The 13,080-nt window shown below is 38.0% G+C and overlaps 1 protein-coding gene across 1 annotated transcript in view; it reads right to left on the bottom strand.

Annotated features, from left to right (window-relative positions):
- The window catches only part of LOC107699120 (dystonin-like), a 174,091-nt gene that overhangs the window by 19,322 nt on the left and 141,689 nt on the right, over positions 1–13,080 (bottom strand). Inside the window, exons 82-91 of the mRNA XM_016500293.1 lie at positions 11,468–11,623; positions 11,182–11,379; positions 9,958–10,086; positions 8,746–8,916; positions 7,469–7,624; positions 6,358–6,564; positions 5,369–5,488; positions 3,905–4,074; positions 2,609–2,768; positions 41–235 (exon numbers count right to left, since the gene is read on the bottom strand). Of these exons, the coding sequence (XP_016355779.1) occupies positions 41–235; positions 2,609–2,768; positions 3,905–4,074; positions 5,369–5,488; positions 6,358–6,564; positions 7,469–7,624; positions 8,746–8,916; positions 9,958–10,086; positions 11,182–11,379; positions 11,468–11,623 (1,662 nt within the window). The remainder of the gene's footprint in view (positions 1–40; positions 236–2,608; positions 2,769–3,904; positions 4,075–5,368; positions 5,489–6,357; positions 6,565–7,468; positions 7,625–8,745; positions 8,917–9,957; positions 10,087–11,181; positions 11,380–11,467; positions 11,624–13,080) is intronic.

Below are 13,080 nucleotides of genomic sequence, written 5' to 3'. Positions count from 1 at the left end.
TCTGGCAGCGTGATTGCTGATGACAGACGGCATGTCTTACCTGACACAGTGCCTGCTCGAGCCGTGTCTGTTTGGACACAGAGAGGCTGCACACCGTCTCCCAGCGCGTGCTCAGCTCTTGCATCTGAACTTTGACCCAGGACGAGTCATCGTGGCTGCTCTCAATAAGCTCACGGGCCGAGTGCTTCAAAGCCTGCACGCTGCCAGTCCTTTTGCCCAACTCTTTCTGGAAACCCTGCAGTACACATGGAGAAATACATTCAACATTCAACCCATCCACTTTTAGCTGCCTATATAGACAGCATTCTAACTGAAATGGAACCTCATAAATGAGTGATTTGGAAAGCTCTACATAGGCAGCAATATTATCATATATATGCATTTTCTAAAACTCCTAATGCTAATGTGATGCACTAATAATCATAAAACGTATATAGCATGGATAGATGTTGGGTTAAACAGTTAAGCTGTAATTCGATTTCAAGACACCAGTTTTTTACTAACTATTTCCAGTACTTAGTGAATTATTTTTATAATCAATCACATTTTGTGCGCCTGTGCAATGCTGTCTACAGTATGTCACGCCAGAGCCCATGTCCATCTCTGATGTCATCACATTAGGGACCAGTTAAGAGGTACTTGTCCATTGCTATCAATCACGCTCATAACGTTATCAACAGCCAGGCTTTACGACATTTGCACATCACCAGGTTTTAATTATGCAGCCTATGACTTTGCTTCAGCATTGGTCATTACAACAAAAAAAAAGGATGTTGGCTCTGTGACTTTGATGATGTGGTGTATGAAATATGAATCAAATTAGGTGATCCTTCTTTATCTTGCGACTACATAAATTCTGAGATATTTATAGAATCTTGTCTAAAAGCTGGAATTTCTTTTAGCCAGATCACCCAGTTCTTGATTGCATCCATAGAAATCATGCGTAAACAGCACCAAACATAGTCAGAAGACTGCTGGTGATCATTTGCTCAGGCTAAGGCCTCAATTACGAGCGTGAATGAGGTCACCTCTAGGCTCATCAGCTCAAGTGTGTTCTGATGTCTACTCTAGCAATGTGTTTGAGTCCGTCTTGCCAGCGCTCCTGTCACCTCTAACTGAAACCAGTGGGTTCTGTCATATTACACTACCTCTGATGATACTACAGTTTAATTATATTTTATTCTTGCCACAGAACCAAGAAGTTAAAAACACGCGGACGGATATTTTAGGAAAGCTGCTCAAGGCTTGAAACATGCACATGCACACAGCAGCGGTACTGAGATCAGAGCATGGCATGGGTCAGACTGGATGTCCCGTCATGTACAACTGCTCTTTTGAGTCATGAGCATGTGCGGTACCCACCAAGTTATATCCTGTGTCATCAACGTATATAATTATTGTTATTTTTAACTAGATTTGTACAGTATTTTAGGTAAGGTTTGTTCTGGCACGTCGAGTTTAAGCTTCTGTTGATTACAGTATTTGATGTGCTCTATGTATGCGCATTGATCAACATTGACCACAAAACCAGTCATAAGGGTCATTTTTTTTAAATTGAGATTTATACACCATGTCAAAGCTGAATAAATAAGCTCTCCATTGATGTATGGTTTGTTAGGATAGGACAAATTTGGCCGAGATACAACTATTTGAAAATCTGGAATCTGAGGGTGCAAAAAAATCTAAATATTGAGAAAATCGCCTTTAAAGTTGTCCAAATGAAGTTCTTAGCAATGCATATTACTAATCAAAAATTAAGTTTTGATATATTTACAGTAGGAAATTTACAAAACATCTTCATGGAACATGATCTTTACTTAATGTCCTAATGATTTTTGGCATAAAAGAAAAATAGATAATTTTGACCCATACAATGTATTTTTGGCTATTGCTACAAATATATCCCAGCGACTTAAGACTGGTTTTGTGGTCCAGGGTCACATATGTGAATAAAAGCCTAAATTAAATCGTCCAGTAAAGCAAATCATTTCTCTTCAGAAGAATTGGAATACACCGTTCAATTTACAGTGGTGTGAAAAAGTTTTTGCCCCCTTCCTGTTTTTTCATTGCCATTTATCGCAAACGCTTGATTGCAGTTGTTGCTGCAAAGGGTGGCACAACCAGTTATTAGATTTAGGGGGCAATTACTTTTTCACGTAGTGCCAGGCAGGTTTGGACAGCTTTATTCCCTTAATAAATGAAATCATAATTTCAAAACTGCAGTTTGTATTTACTCAGGTTATCTTTGTGTAATATTCAAATTTGTTTGATGATCTGAATCTTTTAAGTGTGACAAATATGCAAACAATGAATAAAACAGGAAGGGGGCAAAAACGTTTTCACACCACTGTACATGGATTTATTTTACAATGTGCTTATGAAGTTTTTAAAATCCTGAAAATGATGAGAGAATATTAAAAATATCTAGGGCTGTGCCAAAACAATCATATAATATATTGTGGTAGTTTTTCGTGATATTGTATCATTACTTTAGATATCTGTATCTTTAGATATCAATTTCATTCATTCATTCACTCACTCATATCATGTCCTACAGTTCAGTATTGAAGAAGCAGGTTGTGTAAATCAGTCAAACTCATGTGGGTACCTTATGGCTGTCGATGAGGTTCAGGACGAGGTCTATGTCTCCATGCACGGGCTGATCTTCAGCAAGCTGTGGTTCCACTTTATAGAGCCAGTCGATGAGAGCCTGCAGTGCGTCTGTGAACTGACCTGAGAACAGCAGAGCCTCCTCCAGCTTATTCTGCCTGTAGAAAAAAAATAGCCCATATGATGTCAAATACACAGTTGTGACAACATATCCTTTTGTCTCACCATGAATCATGGACAGTTAGTTGACAAATAACACAGATATTAAATATTGTTTACTCAACATTAATATTTGAGGTCTGAATTCATATGAATGCATAAAGGAAAAATGGGTAACACTTTAAAATAAGGTTTCATTTGTTAGCATTAGTTAACTACATTAGTTAACATCAGCTAACAATGAAAAATACATCTAAAGCATGGTTAATTTTAGTTCTATCATGAGAACTCTCTGAAGATTTTAGCATGGTAATGGATGACAATGTTAATGTATTTGGTCTTGGCGGAAAAGATCTGCTAAGCTGCTGCTGCTGCTGTTGGTTATTGCTGTAGTTGTAGATTATTGCTGCTGCTGCAAGCAAGTACAGGAACTTGCTACTGCCAATACATAAGCTGATATGGTGCTGTGAGTATTTAAGACATACTGCTGCTGCACAAATAGCATATAAAATAACCCCGTAGCAGATCTATACAGGTGGAGCTGGGGAAGGTGGAGGGTTTCAGAGGAACTCTGAAAGCGCGTTGCAAAGCTCAAGCGAATGCTAATCAGCCATTTAAATGTAAAGCAGCAAGCTCATTGGCTGCGTATGCAACATGAACCAATCAGCTTGTGACAAGTCATTTAATGCAAAGAATGTCATCAGTTACGTTAAGGACCCATCAGCCTGCGCCATCTAGAGTTTCATGACAGAACTTGGTATTTTATTGTAGTTTTAGTTCATTTTGATGTTTACTAATACAATAAAAGCACAAGTTGTATCTGTTATTATTTAATGGATCTGAGCTAACATGAACTAACAATGAACAGTTGTATTTTTATTAGCTAATATTAACAAATAAATACTGTAACAAACGTACTGCTCATTGTTAGTTAATGCATTAACTAACATTTACTAATAGGACCTTACTGGAAAATATATATTTTAGGTGTTCTGACAAATCTAATTCTAAAATAAGCCTAATTTTAATAAAGCCTGAAATAGGCTTAATTTTGTTTATGCAAACTGTATACATCTATTTTTAATAGGGGGGATGGATATGTGTTTTTCTGAAATCCACCCAAATGCGCATGTACCTCTCCACAGATTTCCCGCAGACTGTGTCCCATTTGTCCCTGAGCTCACTGAGCATGTCATCCAGTTTCTGGTTGTCATCTTGCAAGGAGGTCTTGTCCTTCAAAGCTCGGCCCGTGCGACTGGTGGTGTCACACACCGAATGCTTGCTGCCCAGAGTTTTCTGGAACTCCTACAATCCCCCCCACACAAGACAAACAGAGGCGAAGGGTCATTCGAATGTAGCTCAAGGGCACGCGTCCCGCAAGCCATCCTGTGAGGTCTTCCAGGAAGCCTGATGTCATCAGATCCTGCCATTTGTATTTGTGACTGACTCATCAGAACATCTGAAGCACTGCTGAGCTGTTAATTACATACCAACATGCAGCACTAAGATCAGGATCACACAATCCTACTCGTATCCTGCTTTAAAACCACTGATGGTGCACATCATCTATGACTGAGGAGCCTGACTTCAGTTTTAAAGAATTGCAATTGAAAAACATCTAACATGCTCAGTCTGTTTACTTCCATTTTTTAGGCATTGTGTGGCCTGAAACGGTGAACTCTTTAAACTTCTGAAAAAAAAAAATCATGTACACCTCTTTAAAATATAAAGATTATCTCCCAAAAATTGGAGGAATTAATTAGACAGAAGTATAACAGGATGCCACTTCTTATGACCCACAGTCAGTGAAAAACACAATAGCCGTGAGTGAAAAAGCACCTGGTATTGTGATTCACACTGTCCGTCAGTTGTTCCACATTCACAGATGGGGGATACAAACATGGTGTGAACAGGAAGTCTATATGACCCCATTTAAACCTGCCATTTACATCCATTTTTTGTGATTGAAGTACAAGTGGTCAGCGCCAAATATAGGTGCGAATGAGTAAATTGTTCAGTGCATTGTGTAGTTTAAATGCTCATCTGTCCTGAATGTGACCACGGTGAAACATAGCCTAAACGTAACAGATTCACGTGATCTCTCACAGCAAAACAAGCGATTTAAACTTTGGTGTGTTGTCCACATGGATTACAATCGCCAATTACAGCTGCACTCCTAACCCTTTTTATTTGCTTCCATTCCCTCTCGCTCATAAGCTGTGTAACATGGGTTTGTTTGTTCAATTTTCATCCCCATGAAAGTGATGTAGAGTGTGTCAAAATAAGAAGGGAGCGTCTCGACGAAAACTGAACACAAGTGCTCACAGGAGAGGCATTAGGAACGCATGTTAATACCAGTGGCCGGTTGCATAAATGGTTTAAGACTAGTTTTACAAGTTAGTAATCTCATTTTTTTAAGACAGGTCAACTGCTAGTTGGCCAGACTAGTTCTTTACCTAGTTTTAGCATAGTGGCTGTGTTTATATAACTATCAGCATGTGGAAATGGTGTCTCGGCTGACCGCTTGTGATGGGATCACTGCGAACACATCTTAATACCAGACGTGTATTGGACAGGGAAATGGACTGGTGTCGGTCACCTTGTGCTGGGATAACTGCATCTTGATCTTGTCCGGATCATTAGCGATCTCCAGCTCAGAGTCCAGCGCTCTCTCAGACTCTTCCAGCCACTCCATCAGTTTGTTCCAGGTCTCATGGAACTGCAGAAGATGAGAGCGTGAGAATCCATCAGTGCAGTACGCAGTATTATTACAGCATTTTCTTTTTTCCATGATTGAACCACAGAGAATTTCTTTTGGCTTTTTTTACACTGAACAAAAAAAATAAAATTCCGTCATGTCCAACAAGTTTGCTCAAAAATCAATTACAGTTACTAAATAATCGTTTGCATACAAAGTCAACCCCTCAGGTCAGTATTTATCAGATGCGCCTTTGGCAGCAATTCCCAAGTAATCTGTGTTGATACTGTAGGTCTTTATTATCAGCTCTGCACTTCTGGCCACTGCAATGTTTCTCATTCTTCTTTGTAGCTCCAGCTCAGTCTGGCTGCATGGAGCTTGTGAGTGCACAGCCGTTTTCAAGTCCCCTCATAAATTTTCAATTGGACTTGGACTTTGACCAGGACATCAACATTGTTGTTTTAAGCCATTCCTGTGAAGCTCTGGCTTTATGCATTGGGAATTACAAATCTTGTGTCTTGTCTTACAGGGAAAATACAGGGATTTCCCGGTACTGTCCTATATTTATTTTATCCTATACCCTTTATGCAGACCCTTTCACAGTCAAGAAGAATCCCCACAGTATGTTGCTGCCCATGAGTGATCTTCATATCCTCTTATGTTATGAGTTTAAAAAAAAATCTACCACATTGACAATTTAGGTGTGTTATATCAAAGAGTGTAAAATCACTTTGACATAAAAGAGTCTCATTACGTTGATCAGTCGCAAAAGAAGCCAAATTAAGTTCTCTGTGATTCATTCATTCCTATAGTGACTATATCTAGCAAGGATGTGTGATTACAAAAAGCATGGCTTTTAAATGAGTTCTATCCCAGGGGTCCTCTCCCACCTGTTTGGCACGTTTCCTGGCATCGTCCAGCAGGCGTCCTCTCTCCACTGATCGCTGCACGACCTTCTCCCAGCGGCCTTGAACGCTCAGCAGGAGGTTCTTGATCAACACCACGTCCTGTTTCTGACTGAAGTACTTGAGGTGTGTTCCTGTCTTATCCAGCTCGATGATCTGATCCCGATGTGAGTTCACCTCAGTCACAAACACCTGCAATTCCAGCAGATCCATTTTAAGAAAGAAGGGGGAAAAAACGTAATTTTGGAAAAGGACTGTTTCTTTCAATTGCAAGAATATGGCTCATTTAAAGTCATAATGAAATGCAAGTAGCAACAGATAATAAAAAATTTTCTCATAACGTAATAGATTATTTTATGAGAAATGTATTACATTATGATCACACTGTAGCAACTTATAATGCAATCACAGCTTGATAAACAAGCACATAAAGTACTGTGAAACAATGTTTAAATTATAATAATAATCAGTAACACTTTGTTTTACAGAGTCCTTGTTGCAGTTACTGAAGAGGGCTTTTTTAGGCTATACGTTGTATACAGTGTTGGTATTGTACAGTTTGTCATTTAACAGTATGTATACATTTTGTTGTCAATTTAAAAAATATTTTATATATTTCACATGCTTATGTATTTATAAGAAATAATGCACAGCAACAACAACATTAATAATAATAATAATAATAATTGCATGAATATTTATATCTGGTGCATTTTATTATTACAATTATAATAATATGACAATGTTTTTAGTGAATTTATAATGTAATACATTTCTTACAATGTAAAAAATATTACATTAGCTTGGGATTTTATTACGTTTTAGAAAAGTATTACATTATGAACATTTTATTACATTATTAATATAATACTTATGTGTAGTTGTCACATTACTCTGTTATTACATGATGCAAAACGTTTTATGCAAAACATGCACAGATGAATTGTTCACAATAAGATCAATAACATGCATTTAAAAAATAAATGGAGTGAGTTTTCATTTCATGCTGAGATTTAGCAGTAAGCCACAGTAAGCTGCATGAAAGTTTTTGTTAGACTTGTATATCATGTTGCATATCATGTCAAAGAGCACTGACCTTATGCTCATCTATCTGGAACATGACGGTCTCCAGGATGAGGGAGGCAGGGGAGACCATAGTAAGGGTCTGTTCGGCCTGCGTCAGCCAGTTTATGAAATCCTGTAGTGAGTTATGGAAGTCTGTGGCCATCGCCAGAGCCTCCTCCAGTTTCACCTATGGCCGATCAAACACAAACACATCCTTTCATCTCAGATTCAACTGTGAGTCATTTGTAGGTTGCTTTCCCGAAGTGTGAAATAAGCTGTTTGGCTTTATTGTAGAGAATAAACTAGTTTGACAAAGGAAGATGAGGATGGAGAAATGTTTGGGAAACGCGTTTGAAATCAATCCTTAGCACTGCTTACTACAGCAAGTTAGTAACAAGACATGGCAAGACACTTCTTGATATTTTGTGAAACATGAAACATCTCGGTTATTTTGGAGCATTTTCCTCATGTCACTGAGGAGGATATGAGACACAGGAACTTCCCTTGCACCGCTGGATCACAGTCATTCAATGATCTCATCCAGCAGCATGTGACTCAGTACATGTCATGTGATGTCTTGTTAGCATCACATGTGAGGAGGTATATTTGCAAAAGCTGCAAACATTCAAGGATGACTTGACTATCACAGACGAGGTTCTGACAAGAGCGTGTGTGGTCAAATTCCTGTTGTAAACGAACGTCTTTGCCAAGTCCAGATTCAACACAGCAAAGCGACCTAAATCAAAAATGGCATTAATCTGACAGCCAGATCTGAATGTGTAGCTATCATTTACTCACCTATATACTGTATATTTTAAGAATACAGCACTCAAGTCTTATTTTTACTGTACCTTACTTTTTCAAGCTGCTTTCATGGAGTTTTGGTCCATTTTATACATTTTATACCATATGCATTCATTGTATGTAAAAGAGAAGCGTGTTCATCCTTAAAATGTTCTCCTTTTGAGCGGCACAGAAGAAAAAACAAATCATATAGATGTGGAATGATGATGACAGAAGTTTTGTTTTTGGCTGAACTTGTGGTTTATTCCACTTCAGCAACTTTGTAGAGACCGCAGACAACTCTACTTTGTTCTGTAGTGATTTATAACTCACTTTGGGCTTGTGCTGGAGTGAAAAAGAATCATTCATCTGACCACGTCAAAGCACAACAGCTCACAGATCTGATATCACAGCTACATGAACATAATCAGCCGACAGCCCAGTGATGATGATGAGAATGAGTCAGTCTGACAGGAAGAACACAGAGAGCCCTAACAGAGTAGAGAGAGTAAATCAGACTCTCACCTTCCTCTCTGTCACTTTGGCCTGAACACATTCCCACTTCTCCTGCAGGTTGCGAAGGTCCAGTTCAGTGGTGCTGTCTTGACCCTCAGGGGTCAAGGCCAAAATCTGCTGCCCTCGGTCAAGAAGCTGCTTATATATTTCCTCCTTGGCTTCCAGTGTACTGCAGAGCTCCTACAAACACACAGAGAGACATCGTGTTTACTGACAACCTGACATATGTTGACTATTCAAAGAGTTATTTCTGATATGCGAGCGTAAATATTTTTTTTTTTGCACATCAGCAGAAATCAGAAAGTGTGAAGTCTATAAAATGTTTCATGAAAACTGGGACAGATTTTTTTTTATTACACTTTCATACAATTAGATAAAGCCGTTTGTGTTGCGTTTTTCATCCTTATGTTAGTTTAAAAGGACTAGTTCAGCCAAAAATGAAAACTGTCAACATTTAATCGCCCTTATATCATTCTAAACCTGTAAGAATTTTCCTTCTATGCAACACAAAATTAGATTTTGGAAATCATGCAAAGAAATTACAGACCAGGGTCTGTCAGGCTCCAATAAGAACTGTGAATGTAGTTCATAAATAAAAAAACCCCCACTAAAACACACACTTCTATATAGTGCTTTGGACATTTTCGGAGCTTGATTCTGATCACTGTATGCTTCTATTTTGCATGAAAAGATCAGCTTGGAGATTTTTCATGTTGCATTAAAGAATGATTTGTTCGTGAACCGGACATCACTCCAGACCGTCAGGAGCCATGGGTAATAATTTTGTGTTTCTTAAAATGCTTTTTTTATTCTCAAACACGGGCAGCCGCTGACTTGCATTTAATGAATCACCAGGGACCAGGGTTTCAGCTAAAAATCTTCTGTACTGTTCTACTGAAGAAAATAAATTAACAGCAACTTTTCATTTTTGGCTGAACTATCCCTTTAAGGAGGAAAGTAAGTCATATGGGTTTGTATTGTCATGACAATGAGTGCATGATGACACATTGTTCAATTTTGGGTGCATTATTCCCCTAAACAAGACTGCTGTGATAAACATTCTCTAATAAAATGCTTAAACCAAACCAACCAAAACTGTTCTCAATAACTAATGCATAATTCTATTGATCACAGTCGTTGAGATGTAAAATAAAGATGGTGTTGGTTAGTTGTTACAAGCTCGCCATACGTGGCAGATCTGTTGTAGTATTAAACACATACCAGATGGGTGTTAAGCTGCTCTCGGGCCGTGTCTGGTAAGCCTCCGAGGGCCTTTGATGCTAACAGCTGACGCTCTGTGTCTTTCAGCCACCGCTGCATGTCTTCAATCTCACCATGGAAACCTTGAGCCTGAAAACAGATCGGCCAGTGTCACAACAATAGAGTCACACATTCATTACCGCCAGCCGGAGGGGTGAGATTCAAGGGAGAGGCTTGATTAATGAGCACAGATTATTAGTCTTAAAAATGGCAAGTTTGTAGGAAATCTCTCAATTCTGAGACAAGAATGGTGTCTGGATTCAAAAAGAGTTAGCATAGTCAATAAACAACAATATACAGTATTTCCTTGCTCCCTGTTTTATGTGAGAAAAAAATTAAACTTAAAATCTTGATTCCAGTCTATAGAGCAATTGTGCTTTTTTATTTTTATTTATTAAAAAACACTTTAAAAATGTTGACATAGGTATCATTTTATATTAATTATATTTGATACATATAACGTTGCTCTTCAGTCAACTCATTATTAATTATACATATATGTGACCCTGGAGCACAAAAGCAGTCTTAAGTCGCTGGCGTATATTTGTAGCAATAGCCAAAAATACATTGTATGGGTCAAAATTATCGATTTTTCTTTTATGCCAAAAATCATTAGGACATTAAGTAAAGGTCATGTTCCATAAAGATATTTTGAAAATTTCTTACTGTAAATAAATCAAAACTTAATTTTTGATTGGTAATATGCATTGCTAAGAACTTAATTTGGACAACTTTAAAGGCAATTTTCTCAATATTTTGATTTTTTTGCACCCTCAGATTCCAGATTTTCAAATAGTTGTATCTCGGCCACATATTGTCCTATCATAACGAACCATACATCAATGGAAAGTTTATTTATTCAAAAAATTTACCCTTATGACAATAAGGGGGAATAAGGGGAACATTGTTTTTTGTGATTGTTTCTACTTCTTAATTTGTATGGTCAAATCATTCAACATCAGCGTTCGGTGTTCACATCAAAGTAAACTCTTTGAGTGAGAGCATGTGCGTGTATGGACATCTATCGCTTTACTGCTTCTCTTTCACATTCTTTAAGATTAAGAGAGGACATTTTTGGCCTCATGTTGAGAACATCATCAATCATATCTTCATTTTAGAAAACGCTCAGCCTCTGAGATTCCAGAGCATTGCCAGGTCTCTGGCTGGTTCGTGTTGGCTCCTGACCTGCAGCAAGGCACTGTCCAGAAACTGTCTTCTCTGCTCCGTCTTCTCCAGGATAGTCCTCCAGCGCTGGTTGAGGTTCTCCAGCTTGTTCTGCAGACCTCGCGCCTCCTCTCCAGCACTGGAATCAATGAGGTCACTGCCGGCCTTGTTCACCGCCTCCACCGTGGTCTTATGGGCCAGCACATCATTCTGCAACACCTACCCAATGGAAGGAAATGACGATACGTGAGCTGAACAATGCTTGTTGACATCTGAGTGGTTCTGTGGCTCAATGACTGTGACGTACGTGGTGCTTTGCGAGCTCGATCTCGATGGCTTTGGGGTCGCCGCAGGCCTTCCTCTGTTCATTAAGCAGCTCTTCAGTATGAGTGAGCCAAGCCAGAAGTTCATCTAAAGCATGCTGGAACTGCCCTAGAGCCAACAGCGCTCCCTCCAGCTTGTGCTACAAGAGATCAGGCCACACAACAGTCATCATAATAATGTTATCATTTGCATAGTGTAGTGAAACATCAAGTATTGTTGACAACATCAGCTTTATCAGGGGTGTGAGTTTGGGGCTGGACTTCCTTTTCAGCAGTCTAAATTTCTTTAAAAACAGTCAGCATTGCTGGAAATATGTCACATAATGAGGTAACACTTTACAATAAGGTAACATTAGTTAATGTTAGTTAATGTATTAACTAACATTAATGAACAATTAACAATACATTATTTAGTATTTATTAATCTTTGTTAATGTTAGTTAATGAAAATACAATTGTTCATTGTGCATACATGTTAACAAGCACAACTTTTGATTTTAATAATGCATTAGTAAATGCTGAAATTAACATTAACTATGGTTAATAAATGCTGTAGAAGTATTGTTCATTCTTAGTTCATGTTAACTAAAGCAGTTAACTAATGTTAATTAATGAACCTTATTGTAAAGTGTTACCCATATTTGAAATGCCTTTCAATGTTGCAATGTCTTGAAATAATTCTGTCACAGACAGACTGGCATTCGCGAGCATCATGCTTTCTATCCTTATTTCCATTATTTTTCATTTTGTTGCAATTATATAGCTTATCGTACATATAAAATTCAAGAAGTATTATATCAGTAGTCCCATATTTATAATATGTATAGGCCTGTAAATATAATTACTGTAGAAATTGTTATATTGGAATTACTCCATTGTGATAGATGCCCCTTTTTACATTTGAGCCCCTGCCCCTGAGAAACTCTTTGCATGGCCCTGTATACATTGGATTGATTTTAATAACTATAATGTACTTGAAGTGTGTACCAAGCACTAGGAAATTACAAGTATCAGATTGGGACTCTGTATCGGCAGATACTGAATATTCAATGACTTGGATTAGATCAGGGGCACAAAAAAACTTGATTGGGACATCCCTACCCAAAATCCTTCATTTCCTATGAAGGAAGACCTTTGACTATCTTTGTGTAATTTACACTAGTGTTTTTTATTTTTGCATTCTTTATTCTTTACTAATTGCGCATTAGATGGCATTTCTATAAATGCTTTAATTTCCCTTATTAGGATGGCAAAAAGTGAACAATTAAACTGCAGTTATTGCAGTTATCTAAAAAAACTACTTATGATTAATCAATAAATGCAACAGGCCTAGACATGAAATCAAAATCGATCCTATTTGTACACATTTATAGTCTTTCTGGTTACTCATTTTTAACAATCCAATCAATTCCCAGTGGATAAAATCTGCTACTCTTTTGAATATCCTGTTGCACCCTGGGATAGATCACATTACAGGCACTAAATGGGTCATGAACAGCGTTTCACACTGATTTTAAAGTTTAGATCCTTCTCAGTGTCTGACCTGTCTGTTGATGATCTTTTTATCCAGGTTGTCCCAGAGCATTTTCAGCTCATT

Source organism: Sinocyclocheilus anshuiensis, unplaced genomic scaffold (assembly GCF_001515605.1).
Source record: "Sinocyclocheilus anshuiensis isolate Anshui unplaced genomic scaffold, SAMN03320099.WGS_v1.1 scaffold166, whole genome shotgun sequence".
NCBI classification, from domain to species: domain Eukaryota; kingdom Metazoa; phylum Chordata; class Actinopteri; order Cypriniformes; family Cyprinidae; genus Sinocyclocheilus; species Sinocyclocheilus anshuiensis.
This window is presented reverse-complemented; position numbering and strand designations above follow the sequence as displayed.